Source organism: Dermacentor andersoni, chromosome 1 (assembly GCF_023375885.2).
Source record: "Dermacentor andersoni chromosome 1, qqDerAnde1_hic_scaffold, whole genome shotgun sequence".
NCBI classification, from domain to species: Eukaryota; Metazoa; Arthropoda; class Arachnida; order Ixodida; family Ixodidae; genus Dermacentor; species Dermacentor andersoni.
The window spans coordinates 234,380,306-234,401,348 of record NC_092814.1 but is presented as its reverse complement, the minus strand read 5'-3'; the positions used below and the strand labels follow the sequence as shown (position 1 = coordinate 234,401,348).

The window sequence follows — 21,043 nt, the reverse complement described above, 5'->3', positions numbered from 1 at the left end:
ACCCTGACGCTATTGGCATTCAAGATTTCCCCGCAAGCAGCAGCAGCCGAGCCTTCCAATGTTCTGTACTCACACCTTCCATGGATGCATGGCCTACCAAAGTTTTGCAGGAGCAGCTCTGCCGTCTGGTTTCTTCAGCTCAAGAATCACTTCTACGTCAACAACATGAGTGACCACCACTTGCACTATCTCCACACAAGTCCCAAGCTACCAGACGGTCTACTTTTGGAGCTCCGACTCCTACAGGCCAGGCCATCTATGAGAACCTGCAGCAGGTCGTGATTTCGCACTACAGTATCACTGTGGCTATGCTTCGCTCACAACTTACACTGCCGATGCTGCCTGGTACATCTCTCTCGGATTGCGTGAACCCTACACTACCAACGATGACACCATCTGCACACTTTACATAGACTTTACCATTGGACTTTATTTCAATCACGCTTCACACTAGGAAGAGGTTCCCTAGCAGCAAGACTATCACCTCCAAAGCACGCGAAGAAGAACACGGGCTCATGTGCATGTAGCACAAAGATAGAACACGCCAGAGCGCACTCGACCTGAGCGGTCATGGTGTTGGCTGCTCCCAAGATCCCGCTGCACCATGGCTGGCCGGCCTAAATAAACCGTGGTTACGGTGGCCACCTCTTTGCACCACCTTCCACAATGTCATCAAATTTTCAAGAAATTTGCACCAGCTGGGACTTTGAGAAATCTGCTCTGTTTTTTACAGCAAAGTTTCAATTTGTATACGCAAACTACTTGGGTCCCAGTAAGACTCAAGCAAGGTTTGGGTATTTGCATATGCAAGTTGTTTGTGTCACCTCAAAGCTCCCTACTAAGATAAAATACTGGCACACCACACAATGCCACCATTTCGTATGGCAGTTCAAGTCTTCCATAGATGCTGGGTAGCATCTGAAAATTACTGTACAACTTAACCGTTTTCTCTTTGTTCTCATGGTATGCAGCCTTCCAAGTACGGGTTTTACAGCTTGTTGTTAAGCTGAGAACTGCTCAGCCAGAGAACCCAGGCATGCATAAGTGAAAATCTCAGGAAAGCACACACCCTCTTCAGGGTGCTTAACATTGGGGAAGCTGCCATCAGCAGACACGTAGAGCAGCAGCACCCCATTGGGTGGTAGCTCCTTGAAGCCCGAAGCCAGGAACACAAACAGCTGGCTGAAGGTGGGCTTGTACAGCAGGTACTTGTGTGGGTTCTCACGCTTGCCAGGACGGCTATCACCTGTGCCCCCATTCTCAGGCTGCAGACAGTCCATTGGCCATGTCAAGAACACAGAAGCATCAACAGACCTTGAGATGTTCCACATGCCAATTACACTCACTGTTCTACATCAGACACAAATTTGCTACTTACATATTCACACAAAATGCCCTGTATTCTATCACACAAAATGCCCTGAATTCTATGACAAAATACTTCACTGCATGGATGCAGACAGTGTTGTGTTTCTTTTAGCTTAAAGAAATCCGAACGAACTTTATTACTTTAACTTGTGATTGCCTTAACTTTCTGAGCTCAGAGAACTCCACCTCACCAGCTTCTATGTAAGGGGTAGACCCAAGACTGTATAATAAAAGTGCACATTAAACCAAAAGTTAACATAACAAGAGGATCATATTTTCTAGCCAGGAAAAAAAAAACACAGACAATGACAACAGGTGCTTCCATACAAGACACTTGAAAAGTAAAACTGCAATCGAGTCCATGAAAGTAACACAAAAAAAAGCTTTGGTACTGTATTAAAATAAGAGGAGTATATTTGGCAGGCCAAAACCTGGGAGAAAAAGAAAAAAGAAAGCCCCAAGACCCCCAGAACCTAATATTATAAGTCCATTTTTACAGCCCATTTTGGAGAAGTTTCACGAGCAAGTATAACTACCTTTTGAAGTAGGTGAGGAGCAACTGAACAAATGAGCAGCTTGTAAGCAGCCTAAGCAAATTTTTGCAGCAGATAAGGAGCTGCCAAAGGGGTATACTGAAGCAAGCACAGAGTACCTATGCCTTCAGAAGTAGCTTCTGAGAGGTGTTTGTGGACAGCAGTCAAGAGCTGTTCAAGTAAGCATTACGGAAGGGAACGAATAGAGGCACAAGAATGTCAGAAAATAGAAGAATAAGGCATTTGTACAAATAGATGCATAAAACTAATGTTATAGAAAGTTTCACAACAGCTGCACCAGCAAGAATACACGTGGCACTTTGCCTTAGCCCAGTTAACCTTGTAACCACAGTAAGTAAAAATGGCATGCTGAATAAAAGTTACAGGGCCTCTTATGTGGCTATAGTGATTCCTACACCAACCGAGAAGTCAACCAAAATGAATGTTTGCCCTTACAATGACAGCTGTTATGGACACTCCAACAAAAGACATCTAACTGTAGTAGCACCATAGGTACCGACTAGAGGGAGGCTCCGGGGCCTGAGGCCCCTCTGAAGTTTTCTGAGGGGAGGGATGCAGAGCCCCCCCCCCCCCCCATCCCCCTCCGGCAACACCGATACGCCCCCCACCCCCAACACACACACAAATGTCATTACCAGAGTTCTATTATCCTTATCATTTGAGGCTGCTTTTGAGTTACCTTCACCTTCTCAATTAAATTTTTATTGTCCCTAAAAGCTTACTGCATCATTGTCGGTGCGGATGTGCACGGCTTTTAATTCATACTTTCGCTTTATTTATGCAAATCCTGACAATAGGAGGACAAGAACATTAGAAGCACCAGAGGTGGCTACCTCAACTGCATTTTTTCACTTCACATATTTTTTTTTTATTTCCACTGTGAATACCACGTACAGACAAGTTATTTAAATATATACACAGGACAAAGTCTATTATATTTTTTCAAGAGAAGAAGGTAGCCAACTTACAATTATTTCTTATGGTATGGATAGCCTATGCCTAGAGAATGAATATATTGCTGTATGTTCACCACGCTTCAAATTGCTTTGCGTGATTTTTTGACCCTTAAATAACCTGCAGACCTTTGTGGCCCCTTCAGCAGTCTTTTATCAACAGCGTGCAAAATGCATGTGAATAATATGTGCCTCAGTATTGCTTCTTTTTTCAGTCCGCAATGCTAATGACGCATTAAAAAAAAAAAAAAAAAAAAAAAAAAAAAAAAAAACTCTTCTAACAATTTCTAACACGTATTAGGGATGTAAATATTGCTACTTGCATGCAGCAGTCATAAATATGCATAATTCACTCAGTAAATGAAATGAGGCAAAGCCGGATTCATTTGAAATCAGAATCAATAGCCCTCATGTGCAGCAGTGCTTATACTCAGACTCACAGTAAAAAGACAAAAAGAGGTTGTAGTTTCGCTGGAAGGGCGACACAGTATTAGTGATAAAGAAGTATAAGACAATTACAAGAACGAAGATTCTTACCGTATACATCCGTTTAAGGGTCGTAACATGTGTAAAAGCTGCACCCCCAACTTGACAGCCAATATTTAAAAGAACAATCCCACTGACAAGCAATCGTGTTTAGTGCACTGATTTCGATCGCGTCAACAGCGAATTTTGCGTGCAGCGTACTTTCGCATGTCACTATTAGACCGCGAGAGGAGGCGATCATGGAGGTTCACAGCGGATCTCATAGGGGTAGTTAGAAAAATGAGATCAGATGCCTCAATTAAGGCTCGTCAAAACCGCCACAAAGAAGTGCGGCCCTTAAGCAAGTCAATACGTTGGTTATATTGGCCATATAAATTGTAGTAAACATTCACTTACCAATTAAAATAACAAGTATAATGTAATGCACGGACTCTGTAAACCTGTAAATATTTCACTGGATGATGACATGTACTCGCTGTCACAAGGCTTGCATTATGAAGAATGCATGCAGTGAGTGCGAACGGTTCGTACAGCCATGCGATTTACTGCAACGTACAAAATCAGATTCATCATCATCCTCTGCCAATTTTATGCCCCTGCAGAACTGCCTCTGTCAGTGATCTCCAATAACCCCTGTCTCTCAACTTAGACTACACGTTATGCAACGCTAGGGCTGCAGAAAAACAGCCCCGGAAGGAAGACAATGTGCATGAACTTAGCAGCCATCCCTGCTCGCCCTTTATCATTGCACCCACCAATGATTACCGACAATTAGATATGGCACACGAACCACGTTAGCGTCAGCCGTGCACATTCATTCGCAGCTATGGCTGGGCTAGAGAAGGAGATGTGCGCTCTCCTTTTGAAGTGTGCGTTTATCACGAGAATGCGTGGGACGATGATGCCCATCAAGCCGCCATCATTTTCGACGCACTGCTATGTGCTTTTTCTGTTACAAGTAATGAAACTACTATATTATAGAGTCACATTGCTTTATGGTAATAATTTTAGACATAAGTTGTGTTCAGGAATTGTTATATATGTTATGCCTTATGTTCTCAACTGACCTTTTGTCAGTAAAAGATTTCTCGTTTGTATCTTTGAGTATTAGAGCTTTCACAAGGCGTTAGATGGCTTTTTGCATTGATGCATATTTGCACAACCTAATACGCACAAAACACATGTATCTCCCTAACGTGTTTAACTGAATCCGCTTGTCGCATTGGCTCATCCAAGAGACGCCAGTCTCTTGATGGTGCAAAGGGACTCAGGCTGTTAAATTGAACTGTCTCCTACTATGAGGTCTTGTAAATACTCATATAGGGCTGTCACTCCAGTGACCAATTCTTCAAGTTCACACGAAGTTTCTTCAAGTGCAACTGTTAATAAAGGTAATATACATACATTTACAGGGTGTCCCAACTATCATGCACCAAGATTTAAATATATGCAAATGCCACATAGCTGGAAAGAACTAAGGTAATGTTGTTTGCTGTTGCTTGGAAATACTGAGATTATTTTTTGCATTCCGCCTAATTACGTAATCAGCCCTAATTAATGGATTAACTTCTCAAACATTATATTTAGATTAAAATGTCAGTAAAAAAATTGTACAGCAACATGAAAAACTCCCAGTACAGCTTTCTGTTGCTCAATATATGCTACATAAAAGTGTATTTCCAAGTGTGAAAGCAGCCCGCAAATACACGCAAAGTGCCTTGAGTAGCCAGTCGCATGGCAATTTTACGTGTATTCGCGACCACACACCCCCTCCAGAGCGCCAGCATCAGCCGAAATACTCAACCCACTACGGTTGCTACGAGACCGCTAGGGGCGATGATGGTGATATTCGCTTCCTTGCTGTGGAAAGGGAAAGAGCCATGGGAGGTGACTATAATGCAGTGACAATGCACAGTCCTTGAAAACCCAGTGGTCAAAGGGCTTTTGTGAGACACATCGTGATAAAGCGCGCACGCAGCCGCTGTTCCCGGACTTCTCATGCAATCTGCTAGCAGCACAGTGCACTGCTACACCGTCGCCAGGAAGATCGAAGTCTTTGAGTGGCACTGTGCATCGGGAAAGAATGTGAGCTGCACCTCTCAGCATTTCAAGGTAGAAAAAAAAATAATTTGCGAGTGGGACTCCAAGTATGACACCCTAAAGCACCTCAACTATGGTAAGCAGAAGATGAAGCCCAAACTCACGGATGGTGGGCTCGTCTTCAATGAAGCGTTGGACGACGCCCTCTTGGATTACCTTCAAACGGAGCAAGATGCTGGCTGAGCTGTCAGTAACTGGCTCCTAACAGAGGAAGCACTGAGAATTGCTAGAAGCCTGAACCTTGGCAACTCCAAGGCCTCAAGCATGTATATTAACCAGTGGAAGAAGCGATTCAGAGTGACAATGCGCGTGTCCACCAATGACAGTCAGAAGGCCCCTGCTGAGTGCAAGGAAGCTGTTAATGCCTTTCACTCAAGAACCGGAACTTTGAGGATGCGCTTTGACTACATGGCCTACAATATCTGTAACATGGAGCAGACTATGGTTTGAAAGTACAGACCAGCAACCAGTGGCAACATCGTGGGGGAAAGCAGCATACGGATCACCAATACCTGCTGTGCCCGTCGTGGTTTCATCGTGGCCCTGGTGGCCCGAGCATCCGGGGATAAACTTCCAGTGTTTACCGTCCTCAAGGAGCCTACAGGAACAATTCCGGCACAGGCATTCATGAAACTTCGAATTCCAGGTAAATAACGCCATTTAACATATTCTTTTCTTGTATCACGTGACAATGCGGAGGAACGCTGGTTGCAAGGATAATTGAAAGTGGCAGCGCTGACTCTGTGATGTAATACCCGCGACCTTGGCGCAATAACTGAAGCGTACTCGGCGATAATCCATTCACAGTCGTTCCTAATTCTTGTGCCCTTTGTCTTCGTTTCTACAGCAAATGTACAATTAACTTCATCTAAAAGTGCCTGGATTACAACTGAAAAATGCCTGGAGTGGTTGAGCCACACTTGGGGTCCCAACACGGCTGATATTCGCCACTTACTCATCATCGACCAAGCCCCCATCCACAAAACGAAGGCCATTGTCGACTCAGCAGAACCCACCAGTACCGACATCGTGTACATTCTAGGAGGGTGCACAAGAATCCTGCAGCCTGCGGACTTCTACTGGAATAAGTCGTTCAAGAACTCCCTCCACATGTCATGGGCTGAGTTCATGAGGAAGGGAGAGAAAACTCCTACAGCGAACCTCCGGAAGCCTTTGCCCCAAGATGTGCTGAACTTTGTGTCAACAGCTTGGGCTGCTGTGTCTGAAGAGATGGTTGTGCAATCCTTCAAGGGGTGTGGGATCAGTGTCGCGATGGATAGCAGCGAAGACAGGCACATGCATAACCGACTTGCAGGCACCTCTACGGAGAGCCCATGGTCTGTTCAAGTCGTGCGAGTGTCAGCAACGAATTCACTGACCTCCTATTCTGCACCAACTCAGAAGATTTATTCACTGGGTTCAGTGACGATGAGTAAGCGCTAGTGTGCCCCCTCATTAACCATTGGAAAGTAAACATGCTTTCTTCGATTCCGTAGCCACTATCAAATATGTGGCACATGGAACAGCCGACTCAGACTGAAGACTCAGATAGGTGTTTATTAGCATCCACCTGAGCCCAGAACGTAAAAGAGGGCTCCCAGTCTTTCTTCGAACACTCTCACGCGCTCCCTGGCCTCAAGATCGTCCTCTTCTTTCATATAGAAAGAGCGCAGGAAATTAAACATTTTTCCTGCCACGAAGTGCGGTCACGCCGGTAGTTCTAGTGGATACAGTCTTTGGACAGGCCTCGTTGTCACAAGGCCGTCTTGTCGCTTTATCTTGCAAGAGCAAACATGTCCATCTTCTCCTCCATAGATTTCAATCACCCTTGCGAGTTGCCACATTTGACGTGGACAATTTTCAACATGCACAAGTACAACATCACCTTCCTTAACTTTGTTCTTGCCCCATTTGTCACAGAAGTGTGCTGATCTAAGTCGGAGTAAGTATTCTTTGGTCAATCATTTCCAAAAGTTTTCGCAGGCGCCTTCTGTACTGCAGTCTCTGGACAGCCTCCGTACGCGTTGATATCTCCAGTTTCTCGATGTTGCCTTGTGGTATCGTCGTGAACCTACAGCCAATCAACAGATCGGCCGGAGTTGGATAGCATGGTTCGCCATCTTCAGACTCAATGAAAGTAAGTGGTCTAGAATTGATGACGGCTTAAACTTCTGCTAGTATTGTCATGAGTTCTTTATAGTTTAGGCAGGCTCTTCTAAGAATCTTGCGAAGCGATGTCTTTACAGTTCTTACAAGCCGCTCCCACCATCCACAAAACCATGGAGCGTTTGGCACAATAAACTTCCATTTGTTGCCTTTACTGCTCAGCTGTCTGGTGACATCATCTTGTGGCGGCCTTCTACAAAGCTATTGCAGATCTCCTGACGTTTTCTCGAAGGCCCTCACATTGTCAGAATAGATGACCTGGGGAAGGCCTCGTCGGGCATAAAAGCAATGCAAGGATATCAAGAATGCTTCAGATGTCATGCTGGACACAAGTTCTAAGTGGATCGCTCTTGAAGTTGCACAGGTGAATAAAGCAATGTAGTTCTTTGTCTCTCCTAACAATGTCCTTACGAAGAAAGACCCCATAAAGTCCACTCCGACCACTTCAAACATGTGTGCCTGTGTTACCCGATGTGTTACTAAATCGGCGACGTAAATGACTTGCCCAAGGTCTTGGCGGTCGAAGACATACGTAGTGGCGCTCTTCTTACGTGGTGAAGAATGGTTGCTATCAGCAGAAATGGGCTGCGTGTTGCTTCAAAAGGTACTTGGCTCAAAAGTTTCTTCAGTCTGGTAATGGTGACTTCCTTGTTATCACACAGCTTAAACCCGGTTTTCCATGACAATGGTCGTATCTGCCACAACATAGCTCTATCATTTTCTCAAAGTGCTGCCTAGTTGAGCTCATCTCAAGTTCCTTGTTCGTAGTATCAGATATACCGATACTCTCCAATTTCCAAGATGAATGGATTAGCTCGTCATCAACCTTTACATTCATCTTCAACACGCATACCATGACTTGGGAGTTAACTGCCTTTGATGATGAGTGCTCAGTGCTCCCTTGAAATGAGTGTTTCCTGGTTTCCAGGTCTGGAGAGTTCACCTGTCATCACCACCCACATCTGGTCTAAGCCAATCAGCACACTTATTCCGTCTTCTCTCTCAATGGATGGGTGGATCAGTTCATTGGCAATATCTTGTCCAGTTTTCTCAAACGATGTGACGAATGGCGAAGTCATTGTGCTAGCTGATATGTCTTGGCAAATGTGCGGTATCTCCATGGCTCTCAATGCAACTTCCACGCAGGAATGCTGACTTCGGAGGTGAAGTTCGACAACGTGAAGCCTTTTCGGTGTGCAACTGCTGACACTGGCGAATGTGTTGATTGATATGGTAGCAAAGCCAAGACACCTCAAACACCTCAACTTCAAATGACTCGAAAGAACTTCTGTTACGAACGTGAGTTCACTTCCTCCGTCGAACACGCCTATGATATTACGACACGAATAATCGGTCACTGCCCATGCTCGGAAACTGTAGGAGCACGCACGTCTAAATGTCACCCCTTTCGTTGCTCTTAGTTGTAGCTGCACATAAAGTCGTACTGCTGCCTTTCATGTCTTCACGGGCCTTTTGGTTTATCTTATCTGGGTCGCAAATACTGGACGCATGATGACCTCTGCAGTCGGAGCACACAATTCTCCGTCAGCAATCCCTTGCGTGGTGACCTCTACTGGTGCATCGAAAGCATCACATGTTGGCGGAGAGAAGCTTCTTCTTCTCTGACATGGTAGGTCTGTACGGCAGGACTCTGTCAAGTGCTGTGTTGACTTGCAGAAAGTGCAGCCCGTATCCAGAGGAATTTTTGAAGCTTGGTTATGAAGCACAGATGACGTTGGTACCGCACTGTGAAAGCAACGACACTGATTGTCTTGAGGATGAGCCGCCTCGTCGTATCATTTTTGATCCTTAAAGTCGCTCTTTTCTAGGCCTTCTAGATTAATAGAGACGAACTGAAGCAGACACTCTAGTTCTGTGGCATGATTACAGTTGTCATTGGTGGAACTTTCAGCTGGGGTAGCACAAGATCTGCAATATGCTAGGACGATGTCATGTGGCAATGCCCTGAGCAGAACGTCGCATAGCATTGAGGAGAAAGACAACTTGCTAACACCAAGCACCTCCAGTCCTCGCGTGTTAATGAGCACCTGGTCGTACAACTTTCGCAGTTTTGTCACTTTATTAGAAGAACGCACAGGAGTGAGCCTTCGAAGCCTTGAAAAATACTCCTGCTCCAATCGCTTCTTGTCGCCGAACCGTTTTCAGCATGTCCAACGCGTCCACGTAACATGCTTTGGTGGTAGGCAGCCCCACTATAGCTGCCACCGCGTATCTTTTCAAAAGTAACCTAAAGTAGCTAACCCTTTGAGGGTCAATGATGTAAATATACAGCGCCGCAAACAAGTCTAAAAATGGTCGATGCCGTAGATTTACACTGCAGTCTATACGTTTAAAAAGTGTGCCAATTTCCTAACTTCTTCTTTTCTGTCATCTGCTGCCACTATGTGGTAATACAGGGAATTTTTTTCGCACACCTCCCTCTCTCAGTTTTCGTTGCATGGTTTGTTTTAGAGCTAGTTTGCTCCTGCGCGTCTATATATTGGCGCGCACGCGGGCGGCGGCGGTTTGGGTTTTGTTCCGCAGGCGGTTTCGGCTTCTTGCGCTTGCAAAACTGGTGGCTATCTGGTTACTAATCGCTCAAAGGGCTACCGCCTCTTTCTCGCTCGTTCAGTGCTCACGGGGGTGCGCATAGGAAGGATGCCGCCGTGCATGTGTTTCCGCAGCTTTTCCTTGCTTTTTTCTTTCTTTTCTTCTTTTTTTTTTTTTTTTTTTGACACCCGCGAAAATCAGTTGCCTCTGGTTGGCGATAAGGTGAAGATTAGCGGAAGTTTGTCACACATGCTTTTTTGACAGGCACACAACCACACAGATTTCTTGAGTGCGCGCACCTACGCAGTTCGCTTACGCTATGGATGTACACATTAGATATTAGTGTAAGAGCAGGAAAATTGGAGTCTTGCGAAATATTCTCGTGTGCGCATTTTCAAGGCCTTGAACTATGTGTATAAAAATGCATCAAATTTTTTAATTCTTATAAGTGTATTTCCTTTTTTCTTGTTGTTATTCATTAATGAAGAGTACATATACGCTTAGTGCACGCTGATGGCCGCGCCACTGGTGGCGGCCTTGCGCAGAACGCACGGGAGAGGAGCAAGCCGCGCGCCGTAGCACGCCGTAGTTTGTTGTGTCACTGATAGTGCTTCTCCGTCTTATTCGTGTTTTCAGAGCAAAATAGGCAACACGCTTCGCATGTGTGGGATGGCCATATCTTCAAGGAATGTCGAAGAGGAATTGTTGCAGGGTGGGGGGGGCTCAAATACCGGCGAAAACGTGCCGGCGATACGGTTCTAATCATTCCCCGCAAAGCCTCATCAGCGGGAGCAACGGTAGCAATGGATAGTCGCTTTGGCGGGAAATTTCTTGTTCTCATCCTTTCCTTTGTTGCTTCGGTGTTTTTTTTTTACTCGATCATAGTTAGACACGTAAGCGACGAAGTTCGTCTGCAGTGTAGCATGCCGTTTAAAGGCATTTCACTAAAGTTCGGAATGCCGTTTGCCGCTTATATTGTTTTCCGCTTCTTTACCGCGTTGGGCTAGCTAGGCAGCACGACTGCATGAGCGCATTGTGTTGTATGTTAAAGCTACAGAAGGTTGCAAGAACTGAAATTGTTAGTTTTATGTGGCCCGGTAAATCCTCGCACCAGCTGTCACGCACTTCATGTTTTTAGATCTATTTTATGTGTGGCTTTGCACATGTTTAACTGTTGCTAGTTGCTTCATGCATAACTCTTGTTGATTCTTTTGAGCTGCGAGGTTTTCACCCTGCCTCGTTTGTAAAGGGTATAATACACACTGTGTCTTATCAGAATGACACCAAGCAAGTGCTTCTTTAACAGCTTTATTCATTTCGCCCGAGGGCATCTTAGATATTGTGGTTTTTTGGGAAATGTGTTTAGAATATAGGTAGCTCAGGGCGAGAATTGCTAATAGTTGCTGCATATGGTATTTTTGTTCCATTTTTTGGTGAATAGTTCGCGTCATGTTTGGGAAATCACATCTCGATGCTGTCTGAGCAGACTTAACACGCCGAGTGATTTGTTTGCTTCACAACGTAGTCGCTTCTTGCAAGTGAATTTTGTACTCAACTGAATTATTTCTTATTATGCTTATGCCGCAGAGGACTAAACCCGGCTTTGCCACCAGCGCTCATCTACTTTGACTGGCGCTGCTCTGCCTTTAAATATATCATGTGTAACCTCTCTCTAGTAACATTAAAAAAAAATACTGAAATGTTAGTCAGACTAGCTTTGTACGTTTGTGTAAGTCTGCACTAACGACGGGTGCTTATTGTTGAGGTACAGAAGCAGCATTAGGGCAAGGCTAGAATTTAAAAAAAAAGAGAAACACGGTCGAGACATCGAATTAGTCAACAAAATTTGTCGCCTAGTTCACATGAGCTCCACTTCATGTAAATGGTCTTCATGGCATTTGTCTGCGGGACGCACCTGGCACGTATGTGGACCATGTTGTCCCAAACACCAGTAACATTGTGTTCATACCCGCTCCCACAGAAGTCTGCGTCTTCCCTACAGCTGTCACCGCAGAAGAAGCAGTCTGGCGCCCGAACAAAGGACAAATCGCAGCTGCGAACTTCAGTCACCCTTGCTGCAAAGCGTTGTCATCTGCTACTGCTCCCGCGCGTACTGTTGGAAGCGCCCGCTAGGTGGCTATCAGTGGCGCCTCTATAGGCGGTGCACGAGGCGTATACACCAATGCAAAATATTTTTTTCTCACTTTACGGTCACCCTAGAAAAAGTGTGGTAAATTTCTTTCGAAATAAGTCAATAAGAAGAATTGAAATCTGCAATAAAAAAAAATCGACCCTGGGCGGTCGCATATGGCGAAAAAAATCGACCCTCAAAGGGTTAAATTTGTCGGTAGCTATAAGATTTCCATTCCAGTTGATGATCTGGTCAAATCGCTCCCCTAACTCGTTCCACTGGCACAGATCACCGGCGAAAGCATTAATTACCAGCTTCGGCAACTTGGCTCCTGGCCTATCAGAATGCCCCATGGCTGCCGGCATGTCGCAAACCTTGATAAGCAATGACGATAAATTGGCTTCGGAATGCTGGCAGCGTTTGCTCTGGAGCTCAGCTAAGATGCGGGTCACATAGTCTTCATATTCAATCACGGTAGCGTAATCTGCCTCGAATTCCTTGTCCCTTATGTAGCTTGCTAATTCATCATTAATCTACTTCAGTTCATCATTATTGTTCTTGAGCCGCTTGTAAATTGAGCCAATCTGTCACACTGTCATGGCGCTGTTTTCTAGCAGTGCACTGGCCTCTTGAATGATCTTGGTGTTCTGAGCCTTTCGTGTGGTTCTCTTCTTCTTGGGCTTATCCATGGCGGTCAGCTGATCCGTCTACATCCGTGGTTCGCAGCGGTTGTTTCGATTGGTAGCCACCAGTCCCGGCTGTCGCCTCGCAGGTTTTACGGCACCAAATATAGAATGTGTGGCACACGGAACAGCAAACACAGACTTGAGACTCAGATAGGCATTTATTAGTGTCCACCGGAATCTTGAAAGTAAAAGATGGCTCCCAGTCTCTCTTCAAACGCACACGCGCTCCCTGGCCCCAAGATTGTCCTCTTCTTTCATGTAAGAAGAGCGCGAGAAATTCAACAGCCACTGTAGCCCTGCCTCGAAGTTTTTCTTTGGTCGCCATCTTGGTTTTCGCAGCTTCAACCGGACAAGCGCCCACATCTATATTAACCCAATTTTCAGTGAAAGTGGGGTGGGTTCTTCCACAGTATTTTATGATATATACGGGTGGGGTTCGGAAAAAGCTTGTTGGGCCCCAACCCCCTCCAGAAAACTGAAAACTTTCCGCCTATTAGTAGCACCCAAGCAACTCTATCACATTAGAGTGTTTTAGAATTGGGGATCCAAGTGGCTTGGGGACACAAGAATATTGCAGGCTTCAAGTGCATACGTGCAGAACCCAAGTCAGTCATGGGTTCTTGCATTCGCGTTGACGCAAGACCCAAAAATTGAAAACTAGTGTGGGTCTCCAAGCCATATTGAGTCTTAAAACAGCATAGTTATGCCATAGTACTAACATAGTAATTATGTTTTTTTTTTTCCCTTTTTGCTCAAAACTGCATTCTGTTCATTCTCACTTGTAAAAAAAAACTTTTCTTCTTTTTTGCTTTCAAGCACTTCTTTATTTTCCCCACTGCAGTGTCCCAAGCACTTGACCCAACGCTGTCTGCATTTGACCCTATTTTCAAACCCTGCTGCTCCTCTAAACCCAAAATTAGCCTACCAAATGGTGCTTGGGGACCCAGAGTCCTGGGTCCCAAATTCTAAAGCTCCCTTTTATTAAGGTGAAAGCCTTAGATGACTCATGGGTCGAAAATTTGACCATCCAGCGTTATGGTACCAAAATTCAATGGCACCCGAATTGGGGGTCGAACCATCGACCTTTGGTATTAATAACAGCAGCAATGCTAATTAAGGCAGTTAATTAAGAAATAATTCATTAAGGCACTCAAACCCTTGACCTTTTGCTGGGAGTCAAACCCACGACCTTTGGTGTGAATCAAGGCAAAGTTAATTCAGATACAGTTAATTAAGATTTTGTTAGGGCACTCGAACTTGCAACCTTTGATGTTAATTAAGGCACAGTGAATTAAGGTAGAGTTAAGGCACTCAAACCCATGGCCTTTGGTGGGAGTCGAACCCACGACCTCTGGTTTTAATTAGGGCACAGTTAATAAGACAAAGTGAATTAAGGTAGAGTTAATTAAAGCACTCAAACCCTCGACCTTTGGTTGGAGCCAAACCACGGCCTTTGATGTTAATTAGGGTGAATTAAGGCAGTTAATTAAGGTTAAGTTACAAGGCAGGTACATTAATTAAGGTAGGTACAGCCCTTCACACAGCTGTAACAAACACCTACAGACATTATATACATGCACCTCAGCCAAGGAGGCACATGTCAATTCCATAACTCAATAGTATGTTGTTTACAACTACAGTAATAGCACACGCATCATCTATTGGAAACTGAATTGGCATCATTTTCAGAGCTTATCAATACATGCGATCTCTTTTAAATTATCGGTTAGTCTGAAGACTGAGAAAAATGGAAGCAACACAATTTCTACATGAACGCAAAAAAATTTGGCAGCGGCTCGACGCATCACTGTAAACGCAAGAATGGCCAGAAAGAATGGCCAGAAATTGGGCAAGCTACAGCTAGGACCAAATAAAATGAAAGTAAAGAGGAAACTAAAACTGAAAATAAATATATCTGACATGCCAGACATCAACATAAGTGCATAATGACATGAACAGTTATTTATGGCATAATCTATGCACTGACACGGCCGCTGGAAAAAAAAATAAAATAAATAAAATAAAATAAAGTGCAGCCTGCCGTGTGCATTGAAAACGCTGTCATCCGCCATGGCACCACCAGTAGGGGACTGTTGTCTAGGTCGGCACAGAAAATGCATGAGGAACGTGCTTCGAACGTCGTCACCCGTGGAAACCGACGCGACCCGTCCCCGACTGCTAGAGCCATTTGGCCCAGCCAAGTGGCCGAGAATGCAACTATGGCTGAGACATTCACTCCCATTGCAGCCCACCTGACGTGACAGGTTGCACCTTCTTTATTTAATCCAGCGGCCGTGACACTGACTTGCCCAAAAAAGCACTATCCTAGTTGTGATGATTACGCCGCCTTAACAAAAATTTCTCGCTGCCTATGGTAATCCCTTCACCTAGCTTATCTAGCTACAGCATGCTCTCTGTTTACAGTGGACATCATAAGCACTTTCTGGCAATATTTATGCAACCAATCAGCAGTGTTACATTGTTGAACAATTTTAAGCAATAAAACCACTTATAACATTATCTAAATGTGTGAAAATATAAATATGTGAGGGTTGGCAGTTTATGTACCATAATTCACATTTAGTGAATTAATAATACAGCCTGTCAGGTGCCACAAAAAATGCATGAACTTTACATAACTCTAAAGATGAAAAGTGTAAATTTTAACCTATATCATGAAGTGAGAGAAAGAAGTTGCTCAGAAATGAAAACAATCAGATTCACGTACAAAAGGTACCCTTCCAGGAGCAGGTGAAGCATCATAGAGCTGTGTAGTATCTTCTTGTGGTTCCCGCTCCAATGTTTGCAGCATCCGGAACATGTCCAGCGTCAGCTCGCTGAACTTCACCTGGGGAGGGTCCGCCATCTTGGCATCAACACCAGGAGAGAAGCCTCGTGTTACCCTTCTGCAACAATTTTCCCATTTCTCTCCCTCTCAATCTACTTCTTTCTCTCTCCTTCTCTCAAACAGACACTGCACTAAGTCACACTACATTCAGATGTGTGCCCATAAGCTCAAACAATATACACTGGGTCCTCTCCTGCTACTGTCCCCATATATGGAAGTGCATAAAGCATGCACAGTCTGTGCTAATCAGCACACTGCAAAAGCAACGTTTTAGCCCTACTTTGCATTATTTAAGATTAATGGCATTGAATGTGTTACCTATGAGAAGAAGGCAAAGTAAGCTTTCAATTTTGAACAACTAGGGCAGCTCTTATGACAGTACATAGGCAGGCATATTCCTGTACTCACAGTGATTGTTAGACAAGCCCTTTCAGCAACTGTAATATAGGTATAGTATATCTTGCACTTCACATGACAGCAGAGTTGCTCTGCTTACACCAGGTTCTGACACAAGAAAGAGAACCTAACAAAAAAGGACCCAGTAAAATACACCATGTAAAAAGTAATGTGGCATTATACATATACTTAAAGGTGCCACCACTGAAATAAAATTCTGCACTTAGATGTCACTTGATAAAACACATGGCTTTTTAAACACATATTAATCCTAAAATGCTGAACAGAAATGAATGCAAAATAAGAAAAAAGTTGGATTCAGAAGAGATTAATGATACAAATTAATAAGTACAGCCAACAGTAAAATATTACGGACAAAGGGATGTGAGAAAACGAATTTTCGAGCAGCTTGTAACCATAGCCACTAAAACTGTACAGCACAATTTGTTCGCATATGCTAGTAGAGGCTGGAAATGTGAATACCAGGCTGTTTTCCAAGGCTATGGAGATAATCCGCTTTTTCTTAAATCCTGTGGTCCGTAAACTTTTGCGGTTGACAGTAGTCACAATGCAATCAAACACACTTATGTGTACATAAGTTCCTCTTCCAATTTTCTGGTTCCTGTTCTAGAAAATCCAGCAGATGTTTTTCAGTAATTACCTTTCTCACTTTTCAAAATGCAGTGTACTGGCAGTACTGCCCATCAACATGTCAATAAACAGTTTTTAGAACTTTCTATGGGCCTAGTTGGTGCATACTTGACAAACATTTTTAAGGCACAAACAAGTGACATGTCACAAAAAGAAAGTCATACACAGGACAGGCACTTTAAAAATATTTGTCAATAAACAGTGATTATTAGTGACAAAATAAAACTAATAAATAAACAAACAAGCCAACAAACATGTATAGTACTAAGCATGGAGCATGATTTTATTATGAGCTCTTAACCCTCTCAGTGCGAATACAAGGTCCTGAATATTTGGCTGCGCATGTTCAAAAAAGGATTTTGCGCTCACCACTGCACTGTTCTTGCTCAAATTTTGCAGAACGATCGCATTTTGGCGTTGACTTCATTTAGTACAACACTTGGCACGATTAGTCGCCTGTTTTTTTAAAGACAAACATGAGAAACTGTTTTCGTCTATGGGAAAAATGGGGTCTGAAAAGTCAGCCCTGGCACAGACTTGTGTCGCCACCTGCCATCATCTGCAGAAAGCAGCGTTTCAGGGAGGGCTGCCGCGTGTTGCCCACTCCTGGAACAGGCGATTGCCCTCTCTGAAACGCTGCTTTCTGCAGATGACACCAGGTGTCGACACAAGTTTATGCTTGCACTGTCGCAGCAGCAGCTCACATCTCCATAAGTGCAGGCAAATTTCCACTTTTTTCTCAGAGACCAGGCAATTAACTGTGCCAAGTGTTACACTAAACGAAGTCGAAGCCAAAATGCGACCGTTCTGTAAAATTTGAGCAAGAACAGTGCAGCGGTGAGTGCAAAATCTTTTCTTGAACACAGGTAGCCAAATATTCAGGACCCTGTACTTATCTGTATGCTCATTAACGTCAGTGTTGCCAACAATAGGATGACAACCATAAGGACCATGGTGCAGGGTTAAATGAGAACATACTGACCACCCAAAATAAAACTTGTGTTCCTCAAGACTTTCACTGAAACATTTCAAGAATGGTCCCTACCAGACTCTTGCACCTTGATTATGCAAATGTGGTACTACATACACCTTTCAATAGCACAACAGAATAATGTACACAACTATGTGTGCCCAGTGCAAAACTACAAAACTGTGTTTAACGAAACTATTTAGGTGAGACTAACCTTTCTTTCTCCTTGTTCTTTTTTTGAGCTTAATATGTACAGTCAGCCGCAAAAGTTTACAGACCACAGGATGTAAGAAAACGAATTTTCAAGCAACTTGTAACCACAACCAGTAAAACCATACAGCACAATGTCGTTAGCATGTACCAGTAGAGGCTGGAAATGTGAATACCAGGCTGTGTTATAAGGCTGCGGAGATAATAATGGTGTCTGCATGCTTTCCCTGCCACTTAACACATTTGCAAATAAAAGTGGCCTCCACAAACAAAAGTACACTCCGCCAAAACAGAAAAACACACACTATGATTTTCTGTTATCACTTTTCTATTTGTTCAGTGAGAGAACTCACAATGGGGTTAATGGCCAACTGCTATGTAATTTTGGACCATAAAAAAAGCCTAATTTAGATAGAAAACTGCTTCCAGGAAAAATCAGACGTTTGAACTACGAGCGGAAGCATCACGAAAAGCTCAGAAATGTAACTCTTTTTGATACCAAAACAGACAAAAATACCATCATCACCACTCGCCGGTCGTGACACGATTTAGAGCACATGGTTCCTAGGCATGACCTCCGAGATAAGGTGGCACACATGGCTGCCTACAACACACTGAAAAATCTCAGAGGCAGCCTACTGGGACTTGATAGCAACAACCACTAGGCACATGTGTCGTCTGCTTAGATTATGTTTAAAGGCTGTTAACAAGAAAAAAACTCGCCATCCCAGCCCTACAAAAGTGGATGTTCAGCGAAGCTGTTGAAAACCACCATTACAACAGCTGAGGGTGGGGGGGGTGGGGGGGTATGCAACGCTTTATTTTTATGGCTTTAGAGTAATGGTAGTAGCAGTACTATTTTAGAGTACTGATAATTTTTACAGCATGCCACCACCCATAACGATGCTGCAACAACACTGAAATCAGTTGCTAGGCTGATAATTTTATATCCGAAAGGCTAGGGATGTCATGCCCTAAGTAGCAAGCTGGCATCATCATGGCAGCTTGCACAACAGTAATCTTTACCGGAAAACGTATGCAGGGAGTGCACGTGCTTCACATTGCTATCACGAGTCCCTTATCATGAGTTTTGCAGTTCGGATGCTTGTTTTGAGCTTCTTCTTTATCAAAACGTATGCTGTTCTGTATGTTGTATGCGTGATTCCAAAGAATGTAAGCAAGCACTGTTTGCTTCACTTTGTTGAGTGTTTGTAGCCTCTACCGTACAGGGCTATGAGCCATTGCATTTTTTTCTTGCTTACGGGGGTACAAATGCTTAGTGCTTACGGGAGTATGAGCCACTGATGATGATAGTTTTCTGTCGACAAATGCGAAATAATCCCAGGATCCTAGCCATACACAGCTTCGCTGTAGAACTATAAAATTAACAGCCCTACAGCTCGGCCAAGATTGCTTCAGTGGTATATATTACTCATTTGTAATGAATTTGCCAAAGTGAGATTTCATTGCAGTTGGCCTTTAATAGCTTTACCACAAGGAACATGTCCATCCTTCAATTTAAATTTACCATTGATTTGAGCTTCGCATAGTAATGTGAAAGTTATTTCTGGCCAGAGTCATGGTAAGTGTGGTGCTTCTGCAGAATACCTTCAGGTATAACACACATGCCATGTAACCCTGTGCTTCACCAGGCAACTTCAGAATCAGACTGCAGTCTGTGCTGCCACTGGGTGCTTCTGCGTCCCTGTGTGAAAAGCTCTCCCACAGTCATCAGCGTGCATGCCTGCCTGTCGTAGATACCTCCAGTCTCCTTGAATTTTTTTGTTTTCTACTTCTCACCTGCAGCCACTACTCCCCATTTCCTTTGGTAAGATTATCTCCTGGCATCTCCCCACACCTCCATGGCTCTCTCTGTAACACATTCTTTCTTATAAGTTATTTTTGTTACTAACGCCACAGCAGATGGCTCAGCACCACTTCCTTCCCTTTAACCAGTCTTTCTAATTCACTGCAGCCCACCAATACATTCAATTCCAATGTTTTTCATCAGTGCAGTCTTGCTTTTCACCTTTGTGCAGCTTGCTTGACTAGTTACCCCAATCATCTATAATGTTTGGTGTGCCATGTTGTCAATTACCCAAAGCTGGCTGTCTGCCCAAGTGTACTCTTGCAGGTACGGATGCCAGTGGCTGTGCGTGCCATGGTCTGATGATGATGATTTTGTTTATTTCAATTTATTTTATTTCGTACTGCCAGCCCGATTATCAGGCCCTAGCTAGGCAGGAGTGGGTAGTACAGCGAGTAGTTGCAGAGTGCGAGCATCAGCTGCGCGAGGTTGTGAGTTCGATTCCCACCACTGCCCGGCACCTACTAGTTCAAATGGGCACGAGCATACCCCAGCCCGGTGTTTGGCCTTCTTCAGGGGTGACACGCTTGGGAAAGGAGCCTGCACCCTAAATTCTTGTTGAAACCCTCGTGAGCACACAAAAAAAGGAGGTTTGGGTCGCTCTCATGGCAGCAATTTCCCATGTGGCGCTCGAAATACACTTTCAAGTTGGGGATAAACACCTCTTTCCAAGCGTTGAGGTCCCATAATGGCCAAGCACCAGGCCGGCAGCATATTTGTACCTATTTTACCGGTCGGTACGCTGCCGTAAAATTTGCCTCCCACAGCAGTGGTGGATGCTCTTCAACAAGGTCGTCTGTGGTTGGACACGAGGCACCCAGAGACCACGCAGGAAATCTATATTGAATACCCACAAGAAGCCGAGCACTAGGCCAGGGGACATCTCTACTCATCGGAAATATACAGCGAGTTTCCAGCGGCACCTGGATTTGAACTCAGTACTTGCCACATACAAGGCGGATGCTCTACCACTAGGCCACCACTGCAGTTCTGTGCAGCTAATCCTAATCCTAATTTTCAATGTATTTTTCACATTTCGATGAAAACTGAACATTGTCCATTGTCAGGTGCCCAACATTTAAGGCCTTCAGTATTCTGATGCAGGGG

General features: G+C 44.2%; 1 protein-coding gene across 4 annotated transcripts in view; it reads right to left on the bottom strand.

The window, feature by feature from the left end:
• The window catches only part of LOC126547926 (protein SCAI), a 106,254-nt gene that overhangs the window by 64,232 nt on the left and 20,979 nt on the right, over positions 1 to 21,043 (bottom strand). For 2 of the 4 annotated variants that reach the window (XM_050195989.3, XM_050195991.3), the window contains exons 7-8: positions 15,723 to 15,860; positions 1,070 to 1,265 (exon numbers count right to left, since the gene is read on the bottom strand). In XM_050195989.3, coding sequence (XP_050051946.1) covers positions 1,070 to 1,265; positions 15,723 to 15,860 — 334 coding nt within the window. The remainder of the gene's footprint in view (positions 1 to 1,069; positions 1,266 to 15,722; positions 15,861 to 21,043) is intronic. The other 2 variants (XM_050195990.3, XM_050195992.3) reach the window with 1 other exon arrangement.